The following is a 26,323-nucleotide window of genomic DNA, read 5'->3' on the forward strand; positions in this document are numbered from 1 at the left end:
AAATTGTATTGTCATATGTGGGATCTTCCTGTGCACACATTTTGCTTTAAAGTTCGGGTGAAGTCATTACACTTCAGAAAAATTGTTTATGAAGCAACTCGAGACTTTTAAATGTGACAGTGTGCAATATAAATGCGATTTATTGAATTGTTAATCATGGGCAAGTGTGCTTGATGTCAGAAGAAAAATTAAAGAAAGGATTTTCAGAATTACTGTAAAATACAAAGACATAGCCTTTGAGTGGGTTATAACCAAGAGAGGAGGTGTCAAATGGCTCCCCTCTTTTCCCTCTCTTTGTTTTTCCGCAACAGACCTTATTTTGAAATTTTAGATAAGGATATCTTTGCCAGTAGAATGTGAATCTAAACTGTTTATGTGCTGTGATCAGAAAACAATCATTCAGAGAGATTTTCTTTAGGTTTCTTCAGGTTATTTTGTGGGTGCTAAAACTGACCTGGTTTAAAAAACAAATGTTCCAAATTCCACCACACACTGAGTTCACATGCACAAGAGTAGGGCAGGATATATTTGGCAAAATTATAGACCGTAAGAAATAAATGAATTTCACAGTTTCCAGCTGGGAGTGTTTGCTGGCTACTGGCCGAATCCAATTGTCTCGCTTTCAGTACTGAGGCAGTTCAAAGATTTAGCTGGTTTTCCTGGAAATGCTGTGTGGAGTTGAATTCTTTCTTTAAGTGATTTCAGTCTGCTGCAGAATGGAGAAAAAATGTCAAATTAGGAGGAAGGGACCACGCTTGGAGGAGAGAAAGAGGCTTGTACTCCACTTTGATCAATTGGTGGATTCGTGCTGCTCAGTAACCATGTGCTTAAACCACACAAAAGACTGGTTTGGTCATGTGACGTCTCTCTCTCTCTCCAAGTGTCAGTAATTCAAACATAATTGTGGATTCCAAGTGTAACTTGATCAGCCTATGTGGAGAGCTATCTTTCCAAGCAATTAACCTTTGAATGGTTCATCTTCAGCTGTTGAATACTGAATGTGATTTCCATGAATACCTTGTCAACAGGGCAGGAAGATAGGGGGTGGGATTCTCTGGTTTCCGACGCCGAAATCGCGCTCGGCGATTGGCTGGGCTATCTACGTTGGGGGTAGCGCCGCTTTTGCGATGCTCCGCCCCCTCCAAAATTGCATACTGTAGGAGTACGACGCACGCCATCGAGATAGCCTCAGGCCGTTGCCTGAGGCCCTCGCCCCGATGCTCCGCCCCCAATGGGCCGAGTTCCGGGTCTGCGTGCGGCCGGCGCCATGTTGCACATGGGTCTGCGCGCAGGCCGCCGCTGTGCGCATGCGTGGCCACGGACCCGGCAATTCTCTGGCCGTACCGCCGTTAGAGCCGGGGGGAGGGGGTCTACGCTAGCCCCCCACCAGACGGAGGATCGGTGGCCGTTTTGCGCCATTTTATTGGTCATAAAACGCCACTGTTCCCACGGCGGCATCAACACTTAGTCTTAAAATCAGAGAATCTAGCCCAGGGTCTTTCATGGTACCCGGCATTGCGGGGGGGGGGGGGGGGGGGGGGGGGGACATGCAGCTTTTCAGACTTGCCATTTCCTCGCCATATGATTGGAATGTGAAATATATCGGGGGCGATTTTCAGCTCGCGATCAATGTCAAAGAGAAATTGCGTTTCTCGATTCATTACAATTCCCGATTTCCCCCACCCCTTGCCGGAAACATCATGAGGTTCACACCCCCAAATGGCGAGAAACTCATTTAAATGTATTTTAATATAATTAACAGGCCTCCCCGCCACATGATTCCCTCCTCACTAAATATTCATGTCTTGTTGGCAAGGTTTACAAAAGGTTCAGCAAAACGGGTAACCATCGAGGGTTTCTCTCCCAGGGCGCAAAGGGAGGCTTAACCCCCAGGGGATTGGGGGGGGGGGGGGGGGGGGGGGGGGGGGGGAGGACATGCATGGCAGTGTCCACTTGTGCTGGGGGAAGTGCCAGGGTCGGGCTGTGATGGGAGCCCCATGGAGGGTGGTTTCCATTAATGTGAAGAAAGCGTGCTCTGAGGGGGGAACTTGTTGGCACGAGGGAGAGCAGGTGCTAAGTAGAGGAGGGGGGCGGGGGAAACACGTTGCTGATACTTCCCCTGCCCCCGATGATTGCCCCGATACTTCCTTGGCGCCCTTTAAAGATGGCGCACTGATGTTTGTGGAGCTGGTTGCCGGCACTAACAGGACCCGCCCTGCCAGTGTGACGGCGTAAACCAGACCCACCAACTTTTTTTCTTTAAAGAGGCTCAAGATTTGGAGAGAAAACTGGGGCGGGATTCTCCCCTGCGGGGGGGGGGGGGGGGGGGGGGGGGTCGGAGAATTTCGCCCCTGGTTTGTGCAACTGGAGAGTTACATGCCAGTTTTCAGTCTGAGCCTGGCACTGTGCCAAATTCTGATAAGGTTCCGCCCATAGTCAAGATAGCAGCCATCTTGCTGTTGATTTAAAATCTGTTTCAACATATTCTCTTTTTAAAAAGTCCACTTCCTAACTCCAGCCAATTAAGCACTTGTCACAATATGTGGTATATTTCTCCGGATAAAACAGCTCACCAGTTCTCAGAGCAGTAACTGAGCAAAGCGAGAAACAGGCATTCAAGCAATATTCGAGGCGGTTACGATTTCAGTCATTGACTAAGGAAGTGAAATCTGAAGTAAATATTAAGAAATCGGACATTTGAAAATCGGAAGAAAATCTTTCGTTTATATTTGTATTTTTATGGTTTTCTGATCATGTTAATGTGGATCTGTTAAATGAACTATTTATTTGTGTGTCTTCATGTGTGTGTGTCAGTGTGCGCAACACAGTGTGTTTACATTTATATGGGTGTTCGTATTTATTTGAAAATATCTTGGGCACTTCAGGGTAGTGCAAAAGGAGCAAAATCGGCACTGGGCCAACGCAAAGGCCATAGGAAAGGTGACCAAAAACTTGTTCAGCTTTGTAGATCTTAAGAGTTACTTAAAGGAGGACAGATGCTGCAGCTCCTCAGAAACCGTTCACTCCTACCCAGTGCCCCTGCTAAATAAACCTTCAACACCTGAAGTACCACACTTTCTGACTCAGCTCTATGTCACTGTGCCTCATGGATCCCATATAAGCAATTACAAAAAAAATCATATTCAAGGGACAATCCCAGAATGAAAAAACGTTATAAAACTATAGAACCTTACAGAGAGGGAGGCCATTCAGCCCTCGATGTCTATGCTGGTTCTTTACTGGAGCAATTGCAAACTAAATAATGTGTAAACGCTCTGTCTGGCATGTGTCCACTGCTCTTCCTCCTCCAGAACCTCCCAGTACAGATGTCCGTTCAATAGGATATGTATAGCTTCTCCTAAATCAGCCCACCAACACCATTTACTGGACAAGCAGGTGCAGATGATAGAGGCAGTACAGCTTTAAGAAGCTTCCAGCCTTCTATTTGTCCAATAGCAAGTGAAAGGGTGATGGAACCAGTGAAAAACTGCTTTGAAAAAAGAATTCAATTACTTGTGTAGTGTAATGGGTTAATAGTATAGTTATGGTAATGAGTGATGTAAACCATGATGTAATAGTGACATCAGCAGTCACGTAAAAGCAAAATACTGCGGATGCTGGAAATCTGAAATCAAAACAAAAGATGCTTGAAACAAAATCAGCGTTTTCTGTTTATAGTTCAGCAGTTATGTGTTAAACACTTGGGCCAGAGGTAGGAACAGTCTAGACTTGTGACAGACATATCCTACTCTGTAACCTGTCTTCGATAAACTGCAAATAAATAATTTTGAATCATGTGCCAGAGTAAGACTACAGTCTCCCCAGATATGATAGGCCAATAACCGATCTGGATATGCAACATGGTAGCAGCGGTGGTGGCACCAATGTGAAGATGCGCACTGAGATTATACCATGAAGAGAATGTGGAAGAAAGTGGTAGAAGGAGGAATCTACAAACCTACCTAAAAAGGAGGTAAACTGAAAAGTGGGGATGATGTCGGTACCTGGCGAACAGTCACTGCCCCAATCTCAACCTTATTGAAAGTCTTGAGAACCCATAGTTGGTCAGAAATGGGAGTTATGGAACGAATGCTTCCTCCGGTATTGAACAGCATTGTACCCTCTTGCTAAAAAAGCAGAATCATCCAGTTAGTTTATTCCTTCGTGTCACAGCAATGCCGGCGATGTCCTCTTGAGACAGAGTGGAAAAGACCTCCGCAGCCTTCGGCAGCATCCTTAAAGCCAACATGTATTTTAGCCCGACACGAAACCTCATAATTGAGCAAACCCGCTTTAATCTAAGATCCGGGAATCCGTCGAATTATTTCTTCCCCACCTATATCATCGAGCTATCTCTTATGGATACAATGCATTGGAGGATGAACTTTTTCACGACCGTATTATCACTGGGGCCCACAATTTTTAACAGACCAAGGAGATGCTCAATCTGGAGCAGCTCAATACATGAGGCAGGCCCAACTCAGACAGATAATTTGGGCTGTAATCCATTGCAGCACCGAGGCTCTGGATGACTGCATTAACTGGGTAGGCCCACGGTAAGGTTGAAAGGGCAGAAATCGCCACTGCAACCATTTTGAGATGCTTACTTTGCGGTACAGATGTTTCCAGTGTGGGAAGACTGGACATTTCAAGCATTTCTGTAAATCCAACAACTTTAATATAGACAGACGGCAAGAGAATATTTATGAAATGTACACCATCCAAGAAATTGAAAATAATTTCAAATTACAGAGCTTCTCGGGATGTAAATGGTCTTAATCAAGACTATTGGTCAGTGCAAGTTAAAGGCTTTGACACTAATTTTTACTGGAGCTGGTGGGAAAATTCAGTCAATACCCCTCCATCCATCAGATATTAAATCGCAAGGTCCAGGTGGCACACACTTTCCACCCAAAGGTCGGCTAATTACCGCTCTTCACAACAGCGAGCAAAAGGTTGTTGATTCCCTCTGTGTTGTTCACAATCAACATAAATCCTTATTGAGTACACGATTCGGTATTCTGCAAATAAACAGATGGTGAAACTGGATGCCTTCCGTGGAAACATTTCCGAAGTTATTTATAGAGCCAGTAGATTGTCATCCTACAGCAGCTGGTGAAGTTGATTCATTGAGCGGCGATTGACTCTCCATCACAGAGACTTCATTGACTCGAATTTGGGCGGATATTCAGATTGTAGATCCCTCCATTCTTTTTGAAGGTGGTGCAGAGAATGCGGACACAGAAGGCCATCCACAAGAAGACCTGGTTAAGGTGGACCTGGGCTGGCCCTTCCCAGAAGACGGTAATGAGAAAGAAACTGATGGAGGACCGAATACTCCATTAGAAATGAAAAAATGAAAATGAAAATCGCTTATTGTCACGAGTAGGCTTCAATGAAGTTACTGTGAAAAGCCCCTAGTCGCCACATTCCGGCGCCTGTCCGGGGAGGCTGGTATGGGAATTGAACTGTGCTGCTGGCCTGCTTGGTCTGCTTTAAATGCCAGCGATTTAGCCTTGTGAGCTAAACCAGCCCGATGCTGTCCTAGAGTTCGGTACACTGTGGGAATCTACAGCTGAATTTTAAAATGTTTTTTGAGGAGTCAGGTATGTTTGCTGTGGCAAAGCAGCATTCAGATTTTCATCTCACCAATGTAATGCCTGTTTATCATTGGTTAACCATGAAGAGTTGTCCAGGGAGAGCAAAACGCTCGATTCGATAGAGCAGGGGTTCTGAAACTGGATTCCACGAAACAGACAGGCTGATCTATACAACTTGAAAAACGTTACAAAGTTCCTTGTCCAATCAGAAGCTGGCTTCTCCAGAATCCAGCCTCTGATTGGACGAGCTGGAAACAGCACAAAACTCAAATTTCAAGATCAGGGTGAGTGCAGACGGTGGAGCAATGGTGATAGTGGGGCCTTGGAGAGGGAGCAGTGGGGAGCGGGACCTTGGAGATGGGGCAAGAGTTGGGGTGTAGGGCAAACCAGGATCCCTGGCATGTGAGAGTGTGGGCTGAGGGTTTGTCTGTGCATGTGTGTAAGGAAGAGGTGAGTGTGTGTGTGAGAGAGAGATGAGTGTGTGTGTGTGAGAGAGAGATTAGTGTGTGTGTGAGAAAGATGAATGTGAGAGAGAGAGAGATTAATGTGTGTGAGAGAGAGAGATGAATGTATGTGTGAGAGAGATTAGTGTGTGTGTGAGAGAGATGAATGTATGTGTGAGAGAGATGAATGTGTGTGTGTGAGAGATGAATGTGTGTGAGAGATAAATGTGTGTGTGAGAGATGAATGTGTGTGTGTGAGAGATGAATGTGTGTGTGAGAGAGATGAATGTGTGTGTGAGAGAGATGAATGTGTGTGTGAGAGAGATGAATGTGTGTGTGAGAGATGAATGTGTGTGAGAGAGATGAATGCGTGTGTGTGAGAGAGATGAATGTGTGTGTGAGAGAGATGAATGTGTGTGTGAGAGAGATGAATGTGTGTGTGAGAGACAGTTGAATGTGTGAGTGAGAGGGAGATGAATATGTGTGTGAGAGACAGATGAGTGTGTGCGAGAGATAAAATGAGTTTGTGTGAGAGATGAGATGAGTGTGTGCGTGTGAGAGAGATGAGGGGGAAGGGAAGGGTAAAGCTACAAGCAGTATAATGGTTAATAAGGAACCAAAGCAGCAGGTTGGCATGTGAGGAAAAGGTAGAGGTTAATAGGATGAACAGAACAGTCTTAACTACTATGGAGGGGAAAGGAAACATAAAAATCAAAATGTAAGGAGAATGTGAGAGTGAAAGTTAGGGATGAGGCTTGATGTTATCAGAGATTAATAAAGGAGGTCAGGATGTCTGAAAAGCGTAATGGACAAAATCCTGCAAGGGAAAGACAAATCAGTAGGACATATTTAAAAGCCTTGTACCTAAATGCTAACAGTATTTGGAAAAGTTCAATGAGCTGACAGTACAAATAGAGACAAATGGGCATGATTTGGTGGGGATTCCTGAAACGTGGTTGCAGGAGGACCAGGACTGGGAATTCAATGTCCAAGGGTACTCAGTATTCTGAAAGGATAGACCGGATGGAACAGGAGGTGGAGTTGCTTAATTGGTTAAAGGTGGCATCAAGGCTGTATTATGAAATTATATTGGCACTAAGGGCCAAAATGTTGAATCAATTTGGGTGGAAATAAAACGTAAGGGAAAAAACTCCTTTGTAGGAGTACTTTACAGGCCCCTGCCCAATACTTCCAAAGTAGGACATAGTATAAACGAATAAATAATGCAAGCTTGTGAGAAGGGCACAATGGTAATCATGGGTGATTTTAAAATGCATATTGACTGAATTAATCAAATTGGCAAGGGTAGCCTCAAGGGAGATTTCATAGCGTGCATGAGGGATTGTTTCTTAGAGCAATGTGTTGTGGAACCAACCAGGGAGCTGGCTATTTTAGATTTAGCATTATGTAACAAAGAAGATTTGATAAATAGTCTTGTCATTAAGATCCTCTTGGAAGGAGTGATCACAGCAGGCTATAATTTCAAATTCAGATTGATCGAGAGAGGACAGAGTGCCAGATTAGAGTTTTAGCATTGGGCAGAGGGATTTATGCAGGCCTGAGGAAAGAGTTGGCCCAAGTAGACTGGGGACAGATAATTGAGGGTAGGATAGTTCAAGAGAGTCCAGGTGTTGATGTTCTTCAGTCTTCTCCATGGATCAACCTTTATTTAAAAACGTTTTATGATTCTTACTGTTCAGTGGCCCTGAAGTCTACACATTGATTACCATCAGATCCTGTAATGACGCTCTTCCATTTCACTGTTGATGTTGTCCTCCAAGAGAGAGACACACATTTTTTCAGAGAGCCAAGAACACTGCAGGAGATTAACTCCCTCATAACAATGACTTGTGAGGATGAGGTGGTATAGGAGTAGGAGTTGAATAAAATCCGTAGTAGTAAAAGGGAGCGACAGAAAAGCAAAGTAAATAGTTTAAAACATAGGTCAACATAATTATTAAGAAGTTCATATTATACTTTGGAAGGGGAGGTGCAGTATAATGAGTTCATGGAATAGGTATGATAATGGGGTGGCACAGTGGCGCAGTGGTTAGCACTGTTGCCTCATGGCGCTGAGGAGCCCGGTTCGATCCCGACCCCGAGTCACTGTCCGTGTGGAGTTTGCACATTCTCCCTGTATCTGCGTGGATCTCACTCCACAGCCCAAAGACGTGCAGGTTAGGTGAATTGACCATGCTATATGGGGCTGGTTTAGCACAGGGCTAAAGAGCTGGCTTTTAAAGCAGACCAAGGCAGGCCAGCAGCACGGTTCAATTCCTGTACCAGCCTCCCCGAACTGGCGTCGGAATGTAGCGACTAGGGGCTTTTCACAGTAACTTCATTTGAAGCCTACTTGTGACAATAAGCGATTTTCATTTGATTTCATTCATTTTCATTTCATTTCATTATATTGCCCCTTAATTGGAAAAAAAAGAATTGAGTACTCTAAATTCATTAAAAAAAGAAAAAAAAGGGTATGATAATAAGTGATGCAGACCATGATGTAACAGTGATATCTGCAGTCATGTGTCAGAAACGTGTCAGTCATGTGGGGGCGGTTAGTTCAGTCGGCAGGTTCGTGATGCAGAACGCCGCCAACAGCCTGGGTTGAATTCCCACACCGGCTGAGATTATCCATGATATTCATACAAGCGCGGATCAGTACAAGTATTTTTCAGTGTGGACCTGACATGGTGGATTTTGGCGTGGGCCGAGGGCATTAGTATATAAGGTAAGTGCCCCCCCAAATCCACCGGGAGATCTCCTCCCCCCCCCCCCTCAATGCAAATCCTACCCACCCCACCCATAGCCACTCCACCAGACCCCACCAGCAAACCCCCAGCATTTTTCTCCCTAAATCTTTTTTTGTTTGGGTTAATAGGTTGGTAACATCTTTTTTATAGGCAGGCGGGACTGCAAGGATCCTCAGGACTGTTCTTCAAAGGGACAGGCAGTCGGAGGGGGTCTAGCGTTGTCCACCTTGCTGCTGGGGTGGTGCAGTGATCCAGGTTCTATATGGGGAACAGATGGAGATGAGTTGGTGGAGGGGCTCTAGTTTGAGGGCAATGGTGATGGCCTTGCTGTTGTTTTCTCTGGCACGGTACTCTCCAAACCCAGTGGTTGTATCCACTCTGAGGATATGGAAGCAGTTTAGGTAGTACTTTTAAGCTTGGATCCATATCGATGTTTGCCAATTATTTGTGATAATCACTTATTTCAGCTGTCGGGATTAGACACCATGTTTGGGATCTGGGGAGGGTAGGGGCTTGAGAGATTGGGGGATTTATTTGTTGTCGTTCCCTTAATAACGACACAAGAGTATGGAATGGTAAATGACGGCTTTAATAAGCAGAGAACTAACCAGTTACCAAGATGTGTGTTTACTGAGTGCCACCTACAGGGCGTCACCTTATATACGGTTCCCTGGTGGGCGGAGGCGGAGTCCCCCAGGGTTCCAAACCCGGTCTTAAAGGGGCATCACCTACATGGTGTTAAGGGTACAGTAACCATTCATCACATTTGTGGAGGGCAACCACACATGCATGATTTGGTTGTGTCCCAAGCTGGTGAGCTTTTGGGTCTCTGTTTTCAAACACCACGTCAGCGATTCCCAATGTTGATCTGGTGGCCATTTTTGGAGTGTCGGGCTCGCTGGGGCTGCAAACGGAGGGGGTGGGGGGGTGAAGGCAGGCACCCTCACCGCAGCTCTTTGATAGCCCGGAGCAAGCTCTGCTGAGGTCGAGGTCTCCTACTCCGCCCAGTGCCTTGGCCTGGTTGAGTGATCTAATGGAAGTCTTGTATCTGCAGAAGGTTAAGTACACCGTCAGGGTGTTGGTTGACTGGTTCTGTCCTTTTTTCATGTCCTTTTTTTCAGGAGTTAATCACCATCAGTTGTTCGAGGAGAGGGGCATTCAGGGTATCGGTGGGGCTGGGGGCGTTATTTGTTTTTAAAAATATCTTTTTAGGTGAGGTGTTTTTGCTATATTGTTCTGTTTCAAATCTTTAATAAAAATATTATTTTTTCAAAGTAATTGACAGCTTCTAGATAGCCACATGTCTGTATTGCTTAATTTAATTTCCCTTCCCATTGATGTTTCCCAGCAGAGTCTGGACTGCACTTCAGCTTCCAGGCAGGCATGCCTGATGGAAGGCCAGGTTTGGAGGGGGGGGGGGCTCTGGTATAGGGGGGCTCACTGTTGTTAGGGGGGGGGTCATTGTTGTGGGTCTCTGTGGGGGGATCAGGTCACTCTTATGCTTGTGTTTTGTGTGTGTGTATGTGTGTGTGTGTGGGGAGGGGGGGATGGAGTGACCCAGTCCCCGTGGTGAGGAGGGACCAGCTGCTGGATCTCAGAGCAGGCAGCCCGATAGCTGAATTCCTGACAGAATCCCTTGCGCTCCCCGACATGCACAAATTTGCATGGGTGGGGATAGTGAATCGCCTCAAGATGCCTACTCCCAGCGTGAGCGCGATCAGAGGCGGTTCAGCTCCGACGGGAGAACATAGGGCTGGTTTCCCAATGACCGGGGGCCACTCATCGCGTTCCCTCTCTCCCCCCCCCCCCCCCTGGTGATTCTCTGTGCTCGACGGGCCAAATGCCCGCCATGTTCGGCCGAGTCCCGCTGCCGTCGTTCGCGTGTGGGCCTACCCGACGGGACCTCGGCGTTCAGGCTGCGGGGGCCGTCCTGGTGGGGGGAGGGGTATCTGACTCTGGGGGGGCCTCCACAGTGGCCAGGCCCATGATTGGGGGCTACCGATCGGTGGGTGGGCTAGTTCCGGGGTGGGGGGGGGCTATGTTCCTCTGCGCCGGGCCCCTGTAGGGCAACCCACGCGCATGTGTGGACCCGCGCCGGCTGTGCTGGGGCCCCTATCAGCAGCTTGAGCTTCGTGAAGCACTCCAGTGCTGTGCTGGTCCCCTGTGCAGCGCAGGATCGCTGCTCCAAGCGGCCAGGTGACGCCGTCGTAAAACGCTCCGGCGTTTATGATGGCGCCAACACAAAGCCCCATTATCCCCATAGCTTCAGTCCTTTACAGTCCTCCTGACTAATTATTAACCCTCCTACTTTTGTGTTCTCACCGAATTTCAGTGGTGTGCTTCCCATTTCCCAAGCCCACATCACCAAAGGATCAAAAACGGTCCCGGAAGAGATGGTTTGATCTTTATCTGTGCAACTCCCTTTTAGCTTAACTCTGTTTCCTGTCCTCGAGCAACTTTCCATCCAATGCTGCTACATTTCCCATTCTTCACCAAATTTGTCCAATGAATCTCTCCGGGGACACGTCATCGAATCCTTTCTGAAAACCATCTACACCGTACAGCACCAACTTATCCTTGCTAAGATTGGCAACAGCTTCGAAATGGGAATCAGAAGAGTTTCCCTTTTGTTGGCACGTCAAATTCAGCAGAGGGCTGAAGCACCAGACTCTCACAGGCCGTGTGCCCTTTTTAATATTCAAATCAGCAGCCTAGCCCCGTCATAAGACCTGATTGCCATATAAGGATAGAACTGATCAAAATGTTCACGATTCAGTCTCCAACCACCTTCTCCAGTCATTGAGCCCGAGAGCCCCTGGAAAGGGAAGTTTTAAATTATTTTTGTGCCATCAGAATTAGTAAGATTGAGGTTTGTATTTCGTTCAGTGCTGCCTGTTTCGAGAACCATATCGATTGCACAATCTGGTCCCAATGTTTCAAAGTTAAAAAGAAATGTTCCTTAGTCCGGCTCAACTCTCTCCTGATTCTGCTAAGGGCATCTTTCATTCACAGCCCAGTTGGTACAGTCTGTTCCCCAACTACTCTGGCGATCAGCAATTAAGGCAAATAATCTTGACCGTATTGGTAGATGATTATTGACATGGAAAGGAATTTGTCTACCCCAAAGTAAGCAGCCCGAGGAATAGACTGATTCGTGTGTCAACGGAACTGACTATGAAATATTGAGTCAGTTAGGGTTATTTTTGCAGAAAAATGAGGGGGTTGGGGGGGGGGTCTCATAGAAATCTAGGAAATTCTAACAGGACTAGACAGCGCAGATGCAAGACGGACGTTGCAGGTGGTGGGAGTGTCCAGAACCAAGGGTCACAGCCTGAGGATACGGGGCAGACCATTTAGGACAGAGATGAGGAGACTTTCTTTACCCAGAGAGTGGTAAGCCTGTGGAATTTATTACCACATGAAGCAGTTGAGGCCAAAACATTGAGGGCTGGATTCTTCATTCCTGAGGCTAAGTGCCGGTGCGAACTGCCACTTAGTGAGGCTAGCACCGGCGCCGTTTGAAACGCCCACGGATCGTGCGGAAAACAGCCTGAGAACCAGCAGGTCCCGGGCCGTGGGTGCGCAGGGCTGACTACCGGAAAACATGGCGCCAGCCATGCTCGAACCCTATCCCGCCAACTGCAATCACACAGTCCACCCCCTGTCCACACCCACCATTACCCCCAGTCCTAGCAGAAGCCCCCACCTGGCCAGCAGCATGGACCCCGGATGCATGTGGCAGTGCTGGACACTGTCCGCAGCTGGCACGCCGGGTTCCCGACCGCTTGGACCACATGTGGCCCGCTGCGTCGGAACTCAGCCCATCGAGGGCCGGCTGGCCGATGACACGCCAACATCGTTGCAACGGTACATGGCGCATGTCCCGATGACGGCAGTTTGGAGGGGGCAGAGCATGGCGGATCGGCGTCAAACCCGCCGCCTGCCCCGATTCTGTCTTCGGAAACTATTCTCTGCCCCATCGCCGATCCCAATTTCGGCGTTGGGCTACAGAGAATCCAGCCCTGTATGTTTTCAAAAAGCAATTATTTATAGCACTTGGGGTGAAGAGGATCAAAGGATATGGGGGAAAGTCAAGAATAGGCTATTGAATTGGGTGACCAGCCATGATCATAATTGAATGGTGGAGCAGGCTGGAAGGGCCGAATGGCCTCCTCCTACTCCTATTGTCTATGTTTCTAACAATGAATTGGAACAAACTTTACTTTTTTTTTAAGGAGGTGGGGCAGGGGCGGGTAATTGAGTAGATTTCCATCAGAATTTGGACAAGATATCAGCATTGCGGTGGTGAATTTTGGGCGCAGTCTGCCATGATGGTTTAGCAGCTGCAAATGGGAAGCTGGCGACTTCTACATGTCAAGGGTCCTGCCCCAACCAGGAAAATGTGCCAATCGGGATCTTAACGGCACCTATCGGTGCCTGGTACAAATTCAGTTGTCAAACGGGTAGGGCTTGTGTGCACCTGTCGCTTCAGGTCTACTTTTTTAAGAAATGTTTTATTTTCTCAGAATCATAAAGCCAAAGAGCAGAGTGACAGGAAAAGCCCTTAATCTATCTCCTTGCTTGCTCCAAAAACTAATTCAAATTCAAATTGGATCCAATTCATAGTCCCCACGTACTAGATCCAAGCTGACGAGAACAAGCATTACACACATTCTCACGTTGATCCTACACTTTGGTCTTAGCCAAAAGGTTGAGAGTCATTACAGCAGCATAACCAAGAGGCCCCCAATTTAGGAAACTTTTTGATAGTTTCATCCCTTTGAAGCCTAGAAGGAGCATGTAGCTGCAAACATGGGCTGAGCTGGACCCCTGCCCTTTCCCTCTTCAACCGGCAACGTGATGTTGACCAGAATCTGTTTTAGTGTTATTGGATGAGGGATAAATATTGGCCAGGTCACTGGGGAGGTCTCTGGTTCAGGTAGGTACTGGTCTATCATTACTTGCAGCACGGTAGCCTTATGGATAGCACAATTGCTTCACAGCTCCAGGGTCCCAGCTTCGATTCCAGCTTGGGTCACTGTCTGTGTGGAGTCTGCACATCCTCCCCGTGTGTGCGTGGGTTTCCTCCGGGTGCTCCGGTTTCCTCCCACAGTCCAAAGATGTGCAGGTTAAGTGGATTGGTCATGATAAATTGCCCTTAGTGTCCAAAATTACCCTTAGCGTTGGGTGGGGTTACTGGGTTATGGGGATAAGGTGGCGGTGTTGACCTTGGGTAGGGTGCTCTTTCCAAGAGCCGGTGCAGACTCAATGGGCCGAATGGCCTCCTTCTGCACTGCAAATTCTATGGCATCTATGATAACACGTTACATAGAGAGAACTGGAGAGGGCGCATTCCTGTCGTGAAGTAAAACTTGTGCAGTGAAGATGAGGAAGAGATGACATGGGGACTCGGCACAAACGGCACGCCTAAAATAAAATTAGCTGCTAATTATCTGACTGATAGACAAGGGAAAAATGTAATGACCGTGAAATGAGACAGTCTGCTGTGCATGAGCTGACTTCGGACGCTGTGATCTGATACCTTGTGGTTGAGAACCTGCACCTCGGGAAATGAGCTTAACTTCAACCTCTGAACCTGGACCATGCCTGGCCTAGAAACATAACACAACATTGAAAATGGCAGGTCCCACTGAACCTGTTAATATTGGTTTAAGTTGTTCAAATCCATTATTCTGCATTGTCCCATTTTACAGTTCCAATTTCTGGCCTGCTTTTCTGGCTCATGTGAGACTTCAAATCTAGGAAGGCACTCCAATACCGTGCTGAGGGAGCACTTGACAGTTTTCAATTATTTGCGGTTCAACAGCTTGTGGTGAACGTATTGCGGCTACAATTCACCACTGTATTGCATTGTATTGTGTTGTATTATGTTGATGCCCTTGTGGGCTCCGCCTGTGGCTCCGCCCCCTCGGGAGTGGTATATAGATCTACAGCCTGTAGGCAGCAGTCAGTACAGAGCAGTCGCAGGCAGGCACAGATCTAGCTGATTAAAACCACTGTTCACTTCTACTAACCGTCTCGTGTGAATAGATGGTTGCATCACAGCTAAGCGTGCATGAATCGGGGACACGGGCGTAGAGTGATTGGTGCGGAGGGAATTCTCTGTTGCACAGGCTGAGGAGCAATGGGATGCCATACTGCAGTGTCAGGGAGGTGTACTTACAATGTGACTTGTTTACATGGTGGTTATCATTAAAAATGGACATTGGAATTGATAGTGAAAGAATTAGAATGTGGCAGAAACAGAGCAATAGGATTTAGATGGGAGATGTCTGTGGGTAGAAAGTTTTAATATATTCATAGATAGGATACAAAACAATTAATGAGCCCAATGTCTGCAACAGTGATGGAAACCTGGTTGTGCATCAGGCCCCACCCAAGAATCCTGCTGGTGTTTAACTGCTGAAAGTGGCTCCGTGACTGATGAGCTCCCCACTGCTCATACAGCCCGGACCACCTCTCCCACTGACTCATAGGATTGAGCTCAGTGACAGTATGGGCTCAGCAGATTTCACTATTGGGAATAGCCAGGGAGTATCGCTGCCGGAGACACCATCTCCCACAGGTTAGGGAGAGAGTGTGAGGTCGGTGGTATACATACACAGAGGAATGCATGGGATTTTTTTGCAAGTTTCCCAGAATTCTCTCTCTCTGCGTTCCATACTCAATCCCAGTTCGTAATCCATATTTTGCAGATTAACCTAAGACCAATTGAAGCAGTGATTGAAGACATGCAAAAGAAAACACGCGAGCTGGCACAGGCAACAACTGAGAAGCCGGCCAACATGAAGCTGCTGCAGATGGTGCTGCAGGGTTCTGTTGGCACCACCGTCAACCAGGTTTGTGCATTGATCAGGGCAGGAGTCATGGGAATAGAGACGATCCCTTTCCGTAAGTATAAAGAATATGTACAGCTGTGTCTGCTGTTAAAGGCGAGTTTGAGGGGAGTGAGGCTAAGGAAACTCTTGATGTTCTATAAGATGGAAATGTAATTTGTATGCACCAGGGTATAACCCACAGAGCAGAACAATGTATGTACCAGGGTATAACCCACAGAGCAGAAAACTGTATGGACCAGGGTACAACCCACCGAGCAGAACAATGTATGTAGCAGGGTATAACCCACAGAACAGGACAATGTATGTACCAGGGTGTATCACACAGAGCAGAACAATGTATGTACAAGGTTACAACACACTCAGCAGAACAATGTATGTACAAGGGTATAACGCACTCAGCAGAACAATGTGTGTACCAGGGTATAGCCCACAGAACAGGACAATGTATGTAGCAGGGTATAACCCACAGAACAGGACAATGTATGTAGCAGGGTATAACCCACAGAACAGGACAATGTATGTAGCAGGGTATATCACACAGAGCAGAACAATGTATGTAGCAGGGTATAACCCACAGAACAGGACAATGTATGTAGCAGGGTATAACCCACAGAACAGGACAATGTATGTAGCAGGGTATAACCCACAGAACAGGACAATGTATGCACCAGGGTATAACCCACAGAACAGGACAATGTATGTAGCAGGGTATAACCCACAGAACAGGACAACGTATGCACCAGGGTATAACCCACAGAACAGGACAATGTATGCACCAGGGTATAACCCACAGAACAGGACAATGTATGCACCAGGGTATAACCCACAGAACAGGACAATGTATGCACCAGGGTATAACCCACAGAACAGGACAATGTATGTAGCAGGGTATAAAGCACAGAGCAGAACAATGTATGTAGCAGGGTATAACACACTCAGCAGAACAATGCATGTGAGCTGGGTATAACACACACAGCAGAACAATGCATGTAGCTGGGTATATCACACAGAACAGGACAATGCATTTGCAGGGTCTAACACACTCAGCAGAACAATGCATGTAGCAGGGTATAACACACTCAGCAGAACAATGCATGTAGCAGGGTATATCACACAGAGCAGAACAATGTATGTAGCAGGGTATATCACACAGAACAGGACAATGTATGTAGCAGGGTATATCACAGAGCAGAACAATGTATGTAGCAGGGTATAACACACTCAGCAGAACAATGCATGTAGCAGGGTATAACACACAGAGCAGAACAATGTATGTAGCAGGGTATATCACAGAGCAGAACAATGTATGTAGCAGGGTATAACACACTCAGCAGAACAATGTATGTAGCAGGGTATATCACACTCAGCAGAACAATGCATGTAGCTGGGTATATCACACAGAGCAGAACAATGTATGTAGCAGGGTATAACACACTCAGCAGAACAATGTATGTAGCAGGGTATATCACAGAGCAGAACAATGTATGTAGCAGGGTATATCACAGAGCAGAACAATGTATGTAGCAGGGTATAACACACTCAGCAGAACAATGCATGTAGCAGGGTATAACACACAGAACAGGACAATGTATGTAGCAGGGTATATCACAGAGCAGAACAATGTATGTAGCAGGGTATAACACACAGAACAGGACAATGCATGTAGCAGGGTATAACACACTCAGCAGAACAATGTATGTAGCAGGGTATAACACACTCAGCAGAACAATGTATGTAGCAGGGTATATCACAGAGCAGAACAATGTATGTAGCAGGGTATAACACACTCAGCAGAACAATGTATGTAGCAGGGTATAACACACAGAGCAGAACAATGTATGTAGCAGGGTATAACACACTCAGCAGAACAATGTATGTAGCAGGGTATAACACACTCAGCAGAACAATGTATGTAGCAGGGTATAACACACTCAGCAGAACAATGTATGTAGCAGGGTATATCACAGAGCAGAACAATGTATGTAGCAGGGTATAACACACTCAGCAGAACAATGTATGTAGCTGGGTATAACACACTCAGCAGAACAATGTATGTAGCAGGGTATAACACACTCAGCAGAACAATGTATGTAGCAGGGTATATCACACTCAGCAGAACAATGTATGTAGCAGGGTATATCACAGAGCAGAACAATGTATGTTGCAGGGTATATCACAGAGCAGAACAATGTATGTAGCAGGGTATAACACACTCAGCAGAACAATGTATGTAGCAGGGTATATCACACTCAGCAGAACAATGTATGTAGCAGGGTATATCACAGAGCAGAACAATGTATGTTGCAGGGTATATCACAGAGCAGAACAATGTATGTAGCAGGGTATATCACACTCAGCAGAACAATGTATGTAGCAGGGTATATCACAGAGCAGAACAATGTATGTAGCAGGGTATATCACACAGAGCAGAACAATGTATGTAGCAGGGTATATCACACAGAGCAGAACAATGTATGTAGCAGGGTATAACACACACAGCAGAACAATGTATGTAGCAGGGTATAACACACACAGCAGAAACAAGTATGGACCAGGGTATAATGGGTACTAAATGCCAATGTTTTGTGGACTTTTGTTGCAGGGTGCTCTAGAGGTAGCTCAAGTATTTTTGTCTGAAATTCCTGACGATCCAAAGCTTTTCCGACACCACAACAAACTCCGAATCTGTTTCAAAGACTTTCTGAAACGGTAAGGAGCCCCTTCCAGTCAGCTCACGTTTAATGATGTCAACGTTATATTCAATGTGGGTGGAACACTTCCTTATTTACAGAGTGGTGACTCAGATACAGTTACTGGAACACCACCGGTTCCTCATGGAGCTTTGGTAACTTTATATACTTTATACCCAGAATAAATGCGTAACTTTCTCTGCGATGAAGATGAGGTTTGTGAAACAAACATTTGTCTACCGAGCCTTGCCGTTTCACTGGCTCAAGCCCAGATACCTCCTTTCGCAAAAAGGCTGAGGATATTCAGTGTCAGAATGAATGGTGTTAAAGGGCCTGCTGTACTTTTCCAGAACATTGAATTTTAATTTCAAATCCCTTCCCCAGATTTTCATTGCTCCTATTTTATCCTGTCCCTCAGATAATATCATTCCCTTTGATTCTCTAATGGTCTTTCATTGTTACCCTTGGCCCAGTGTTCTCACTCTGAATCAGAAGGGTTTAAAATCACACTCTGCAGCCTTGATCGCAGAAACTGGGCTGAGGGAGTTCTGCACTGTTGGAGGAGCCATTTTTCAGGTGAAGTGTTGAACCAACATCAAAATCTTTCGATTTATGAAGTGCCTTTAGGATCATAAATTATCTCGAGGTGCTTCACAGTAGCCTCATAAAGAGATATTAGGACAGGTGACGAGAAGCTTGGTCAGGGAGGTAGGTTTTCAGGCGCAATCTTAAATGAGGAGCAAAAGTAAAGAAGCAGTGAGATTTCAGAATTGAATTCCATAGCCTAGGCCCTTGGCGTTAAAGGCGGCAATGGTGGAGCGATGGAAGTCAGGGCATGAGCCCAGAATCGGAGGCATGCAAGGATATCAGAGGATTGCAGGGCTGGAGGAGATTTCATGGATAAGGGAGGGACAAGGCAGTAGTGGGATTTGAAAACAAGAATAAGAAATTTGAAACCAAAGCACCATCAATTGGACAAAGATGGCGCCACATGGAAAACTGCAGAGGATCTCTCCTCCTCTCTCAGTTAACACAATCAAAAGTGCATATTATCTGGTTATTCCTTTCATCATTGTGTGAACATTAGCTACTACATTTCGCTACATTACAACATTGACTACATTTCAAAAGAAGTACATGGATGTTACAGGTTTCAAGAATCTTAATTATGAGGAGAAATTCGATACTTGAAGGTTGTTTTCTTTGGAACAGAGGAGATTGAGGGGAGATTTAACTGAAATTTAATTGGATGAAGTCGACAGGAAGTCTCCATTTCTCTTAGCAACGAAGTCAACAACCGCGAGCAAAGGTTCAATATAATTGGCATTGGCAGCATGGTTAGAAGGGAGTTCAGGAGTATTTCGTTCACGTGGAGGCAGGTGGGAATCTGGAACTTGCTGCTTTAAAGGATATTAAAGGCAGAAACCTTCATTGCATTTTTAAAATACTTGGATATGCACTAGAGATGCTGTGACCTACAGGACTACTGAGCAAGAGTTGGACAGTGGGATTAGGTTCAATATCACTTTTACATCTGGCACAGAAATGGGCTACTTCCTTCCTTCTGCGTTGTAAATTTTTCATGTCCAGAATTTTACTTCCCTTCCCCAGTAAGTTTGAATGAAACAGGGGAGGGGGAAGCATGAAATTCCAGGGACAGGATTCCCACTGGGTTCCCATCCGCCCCCACCTCGCAGCGATTTTACGCTGGGGTGGGCAGGACCCCTAATGAGATCCCTCAAGAAGAGAGACCCCCGTGGAAGAGACCCCCCCCCCCCACCACCAGAGACTCTCCTTATTACCGAGGACCCCTGCTTGGAAGCTAGATAGCAGTCCAGATTAAGACAGTGCGAAGAATCGCTGCTTTAAAACTAACCAGTGCAATACACCTGCTGGCTCAGGCAGAGAAAGCAGCACCTGTAAATTCTTAGAAAACAAAATCCATATCAGCTGGGCTTTAACCACCTTTGATCTGCAAGACTTTCATTCGCATCAATGTGAATTTGTTTTATGAGGCTGTGATTGACAGCTTGCATGCAACCAGCTGTCTGGATTGTTTAGTCTCATACTTAGCATACTTTCAATTTCCTTGTTAACCTGTGCCAAATTTAAAGGGTTAAGTCCAAATGGATGTTGTTTAATTGCAACAGCACTTCCCACATCTACATCATGTATCGTCATTTTAGTGCTTCCCAACTTATCTCCATGGAAACCCAGAAAAAGAATCAGGAATCGCCCATGGTCACCATTAACATATATAGTCCCCCCCCCCCCCCCCACCGCTAATATTCAAGGCCATCCAATCCACAAAAGTGGACAATGAATGCCACCCATGACTTGTAAACCCCCCCCCCCCACCCCCACCCCCCCCACCCCCCCCCCCCACCCCCACCCCCCTCCCCTCCCAGACTCCTCCCCTCCACTTCCTCTCGAAAACACCCCACCCAGTATCGGTCCCTTCCCCAGCTTTTCACCCCGGCTAGGCTCATCAAAACCTGTTCTACCAAGCTCTGATGGCCACAGCCCCTCCTCCCACCTCACTCCCGTTCACTGGCCGGCTTAAACCAGCCAGTGTGGAGGCCCCCGCCCGGGTCCCCTTCCCCCCTGCCTGGTCCTCGGAAAAACAAAGAAATACCCTTTAACACACAACCCCTGCATACCCACCCAAACCCCATAGAACCAGCATTGCAAAGGAACGTCCCAACTCTTACCTTGTCCAAATAGACAGCGTCGACTCATTTAGTGCATACAACAACATGCCGTGAAAAGATAAAGCTACAAACAGCTACATACTCTCCTACCAACCCCCTACTCTCAGTACAAGACCAGTCCTCAGTCCCATTTCTCAATTCTGCCACAGCCCTTCTACCTTCGCAAACACCTCCGCCGCTTCCACCGTCTCAAAATAAAAGTCTTTGGATTTGTAGGTCACCCTCAACTTAGCTGGATACACTGTGCCTCACTACACCTTGCTGTTATACAGTGCTGTCTTCACTCAGCCGAAGGCAGCCCACCTCCTCGCTAACTCCACATTAAAGTCCTGGTATATGCGTATACCAACTCCAGCCGCTGCACCTCCCGCTTCTGCTTTGCCCAGCACAGGACCTTCTCCTTCACGCGGTACCTATGGAATCAAACAGTCACCACTCTTGGCGGCTCACTCACCTTTGGCATAGGCCTCCACGACCTATGAGCCCGACCCAGTTCGTATTGAGAGGGATCTTTCCATTCCCCCAATAGCTTCGCCAACATCGTGGCAAAATACTCCGTCGGCCTCGGGCCTTCCACCCCTTCGGGCAGACCCACAATTCTCAGATTCTGTTGCCTGGATCTATTTTCCAGGTCTTCCATTTTGGCTCGCAGACCCTTGTTGTGTCTATCACCCTCCGCAGCTCCTTCCCCATCGAGGTGAGTTGATCACTGTGTTGCGCTAGTGCCTCTTCCACTTCCTTTAGTGTCTCACCTTGCTCCCGCACCTCAGCCACTGTGCTCGATACCGCCATCCTCACCGGGGCAATCACCCCCTCCACCAGCACTTTCAATTCTGCCCCCATCTCCTTCGTCATCACTTCCATGTGTTTTGTGAACTTTCTCTCAAGTTCCACGGCCATCGCCTCGGTCATCCTTTCTGCCACGAACAGTGCGGCCTCACCCGGCGCCCCAGCCTCTGCCTTCGAGTTCCTGAGCTGACCTTTCCACCCACCGGTGGACCTTCATTAGCCCCCTTTTTCACAGCCGTTTTCCTTTGAGATTTGGACATCTCTCTTCTCTGTGCCTTCTTAACCTGGTTTCATCAACAGTTGCTCCTGGGACGGGGCATCAATACTCCGAAAAATCAATTCTTGGGCGGGAGCCCTCCATTGTGCGGCTTCCCCCTACCCGCCGCCACCTGAAGTTAAACACCCATTTCTTAAAGATACTCTCACATGACACGCGGACCTGGAGAATCCGGTGCCCGGCCCGTTAATAGGATGCAAATGGGTCAATTTGACCTATTTGCATCCTGCCGCTGATGCGGGGCGCAAACCTGGATAACGCGGGGGACCAGAGCATCACAACAGGATTAGCGCCTTTTTTTTTGGACAATGCTAGATTCTCGGCCACTTCGGGAACTCTGCCGTGGGCAGAGGACAATCTAGCCTGATCAGTTTAATTTTACAGCAAGCAATCCGTTTCTTCTTTCTCTCTCTGCCAACGTTTCATATTTAGCCCAACATTCATTTTCTGATGTCCGACAATTATTTCTCACAGGGGCTAATTCCTGATGTGCTGTATATTCCCATCATTACTATTCTGTGTCAGATTTCCAGTGCCGGCAGTATTCTGTTTTTTAAAAATCCATATTTGTAGAAGGAAAAGCCCTCAGCCAACAACCCCAACAGACTCATTAATCTTTTGGCTCATTGCGGTTTGTAGGAACTAGTTATGACACACCTTGACTGTAATATTGTAGATGTCTGGTCTGTGACTGAGCTAAACTGCAGTTGCCCCTTTTCTCCCTCTTCTGATGTACCACAGGTGTGAAGACGCCTTGAAGAAAAACAAAAGTTTGATCACCTTTGATCAGCTTGAGTATCAACAGGAACTCGAGCGGAACTACGATGCACTCGCGCACAACCTACAACCATTTATTAACCGCAGGATCCCACATCTTTATGTCACAACTCGCTTGTAGTGCTGCGATGTATACCTTGAGAAACACGCCAAGGACACCGTCACTGAATGGAGTAACACTCCTGTTGAATGATATCGCAGTTTACAGTTCATTCATGAATAATTACCAAATGGAAGAATGGAAGACACATTTATGTATCTGTTCAGTAAGAAGTCACCTCACTGCTCTCGATGCCTGGACCTTGACATGGCAGTTTGTGCTTCCTGATGTTCTTTGCTATTTTATGTCTCCCGCTGGGCTCCATACTTCTCACTCGTAGGGGCACTCCTAAGGCAACGATTCCCATTTACATAAAACCTTTAACATAAGACAATTGTCTCAAAACATTCGCCGAGACAGGTGGAAATTTGACATAAGGCCAAGAAAGGGGCTGAGGAGGCCGGTGTCAGAGGTGGGGTTTTGACAAGATTTTACAAAGTGAGAGAGGGACTGGATTTGCCAAGGGAATGCTACAGGATAGGATGCTGCTCGCTGCAGGTTCAAATCATCTTCAATAACACATGAACCATCAGAGAGAGGCAGAATTTGTCTCTTCACTGAGAAAAATAAATGTGCTTGAATTATGAATGCTATGACCAGCATGGAATTGGTACAAAAATGATCCCCTGTTCTCTCTCTCCCGTGCTCATGAACACAGAAACAAAATAAAATTCAATATAAACTGTTCTGGGATAATATTGGGCACAATCTACCAGCCGTGTCCCACCGGAATCGGATGCTGGGGGAGGCTTTTCCCGGGCTTCCGACAGATATTATGCCTCGGACCTAACCGGCACCCGGAATCTATCATTCTCCCCAGGGAGACCCTAGCTGGGCGCTGTTTTGTACTGGTAGAATGGCACCCGGGGGTCCCCCAGGCCGTTGGAGATCCCTGGGTGATCAGGGAAAGGTGGCACCCTGGCTCTCCCCCAGGCACCTTGGCACTGCCAGGGTTGCACATTAGCACTGCCACCCTGGCACCACCAAGGTGCCCAGGTGGCACTGCCAAGCTGGCAGGAGCACTGCCAAAGGTCAGGGCCTGAAAGGGGCATTGCGCATGACAGGAGGGATGGGAGAGAATGAAGGGTGGGGATGTGAAGGGGAGGTATGAAGGGATGTAAATACATTCACTATGAACACATTTATTAAGTTAGGAAATATGGCAACTAACATCCACTCAGCAAATTTGCTCAAGCAACAATGTAAAAATGACCAGATTTAGGAATGATTAGTGAGGGATAAACATTGACCAGGACATCAAGGATAACTCCCCTGTTCTTCTGCAACACAGTTCCTGGAATCTTTTACATCCACCCTGGATGGACCCCAGTTTACACTCTCATGTGACAATGTTCCCTCAGTTCTGCACTGGAGTGTCGGCCTTGATTTTTGTGCTCAAGTCCTGGATGTATGATGCCCTCAGAGGAGCAGGAACTGGAAGTGGTGGCAGCAACGTGCGCAGAGAAGGCGTTTGACTGGGTTAAGTGGGCATATTTGTTGGTGGTGTTGGGTCAGTTCAGGCAGAGGTTTGTGGATTAGGTTCAGCTGTTGTATAAGGCCCCAAAGGCTAGTGTCTGGAAAAATAGTCGGGAGTACTTTGTGCTCCATCGGGAGACGAGGCAGGGATGCCTGCTTTTTGCTCTGGCAATAGAGCCCTTCCCAATGGCGCTTAAGACATCAGGGGGATGGAAGGGGATTGAGCGGGGAGGGATTGAGCACAGGGTCACTCTGTATGCAGATGACATCTCGTACATTTCTGACCCAGTGGGGAATTTCGATAGGATCATGGGGAACCTGGGGGATTTTGGCTGTTTCTCAGGATATACATTAAACATGGGAAAAAGCGAGGTGTTCCCAATAAATTCCAGGGAGTTCCCTGCTCGGGGAGTTGCCATTCCGGGTGGTAAGGGTGAGTTTCCGCTACCTCGGGATACAGGTGGTGTGGAGTTGGGCCCAGCTGCATAAATGAACTTGACGCGGTTGGTGGAAGGTATGTCGGTGGACTTCACGAGGTGGGATATGTTGCCCTTGTCTTTGGCAAGGCCTGTACAGACGGTGAAAATGACGATGCTGCCCAAGTTTCTGTTTGTGTTTCAGAACCTCCGCATCTTTGTTCCAAAGTCCTTTTTTAGAAACGTGAATGGGATGATTTTGAGGTTTGTGTGGGCGGAGAAGGCCCTGCAGGTGAGGGGGGTGTTCCTGGAAACGGATCGGCAAGGGGGGTTCTGGCTTTGCCGAGCCTGTTGTATTACTACCGGTCAGCAACCATCGCAATGGTTAGGAAATGGGCAGTAGAGGGGTTGGTCTGGGGACAGTAGAAGCGGCGGCGTGTAGGGGGACCAGTTTGAGGGCACTTGTTGCCGCCGCTTCCATTCTTGTCGGTATGATACTCCGTGAGCTGGTGATGCTATCAGCATTGAGGATTTGGAACCAGTGTAGGTAACACTTTGGATTGGAAGTCATGTCTCTGTGGGCGCCGACATAGGTTTGCAGTGGCAGGGCTGGATGCAAATTCCGGGGGTGATGCAGGTTAGGTAGAGTGCTTCAGGGACTTGTTTGTAGGAGGAACGTTTGCAGGGCTGGAGGAACTTGAGGAGTCGGATCAGTTGTCTAAGGGAAACAGGTTCAGGTACCTACAGGTGAGGGACTTAGTGAAGAAAGGTACCGTCCTTTCCAGAGCTGCCACCTCCGGTGCTGCAAGACAAGTTGTTGTCCGAGGGTGACATTGGCGAGGGGAGAGTGGCGGAGATATCAGGGGTGTTTTGTTTTGTTTGGGGTGGGTATGAGGGAAGGGGAAAAGGAAGGAAGCAATTTGGGGTGACAGGGAGTGGAGGGTTGTGGGGCGGGGCGGGGGGGGGGAGGGGGGGGGGGGAGATGGGGAGGATGGATTGTTAGTTTTGTTACTTGTTGCCAAAGTTTGGCTTGTGTATTTTTATACATATGAAAACTGCCATCAATAAAAATATTCCAGAATAAAAAAAGTCGCGGAGAGGGACTTGAACCCAGAACTTTGTGATTCAGAGGCAAGAGTTCTACTAACTGAGCCACAACCGACACAGATTCAGAACCGATCTGGCAACTCAAAACTGGGCATCCATGAGGTACCTTGAGCCACCAGCAGAATTTTCTCACCACCACAATAGCCTCATGGTCCAGCATACCCTATACTCTACCATTATCAGCAAGCCAAGGCACCGACCCTGGGTCAATGAGTAATGCAGGAAAGAATGTCAGAAGCACCAGGAGGTAAAGGTGAGGGCGGGTTTCTCCGATATTGGAGCGTTTTACGACGGCTTCATCTGGCCGCTAGGAGCAGCGATCCT

At 47.2% G+C, this 26,323-nt stretch overlaps 1 protein-coding gene across 1 annotated transcript in view; it reads left to right on the forward strand.

The window, feature by feature from the left end:
* LOC119953774 (dedicator of cytokinesis protein 7-like) overlaps positions 1 to 24,344 on the forward strand; it is a 328,309-nt gene extending 303,965 nt beyond the window's left edge. The window contains 3 exon segments of the mRNA XM_038778389.1: positions 15,513 to 15,656; positions 18,259 to 18,365; positions 22,865 to 24,344. Of these exon segments, the coding sequence (XP_038634317.1) occupies positions 15,513 to 15,656; positions 18,259 to 18,365; positions 22,865 to 23,021 (408 nt within the window). The 3' untranslated portion in view covers positions 23,022 to 24,344.
* Positions 24,345 to 26,323: the final 1,979 nt, after the last annotated feature.

Source organism: Scyliorhinus canicula, chromosome 18 (genome assembly GCF_902713615.1).
Source record: "Scyliorhinus canicula chromosome 18, sScyCan1.1, whole genome shotgun sequence".
Classification (NCBI taxonomy): Eukaryota; Metazoa; Chordata; class Chondrichthyes; order Carcharhiniformes; family Scyliorhinidae; genus Scyliorhinus; species Scyliorhinus canicula.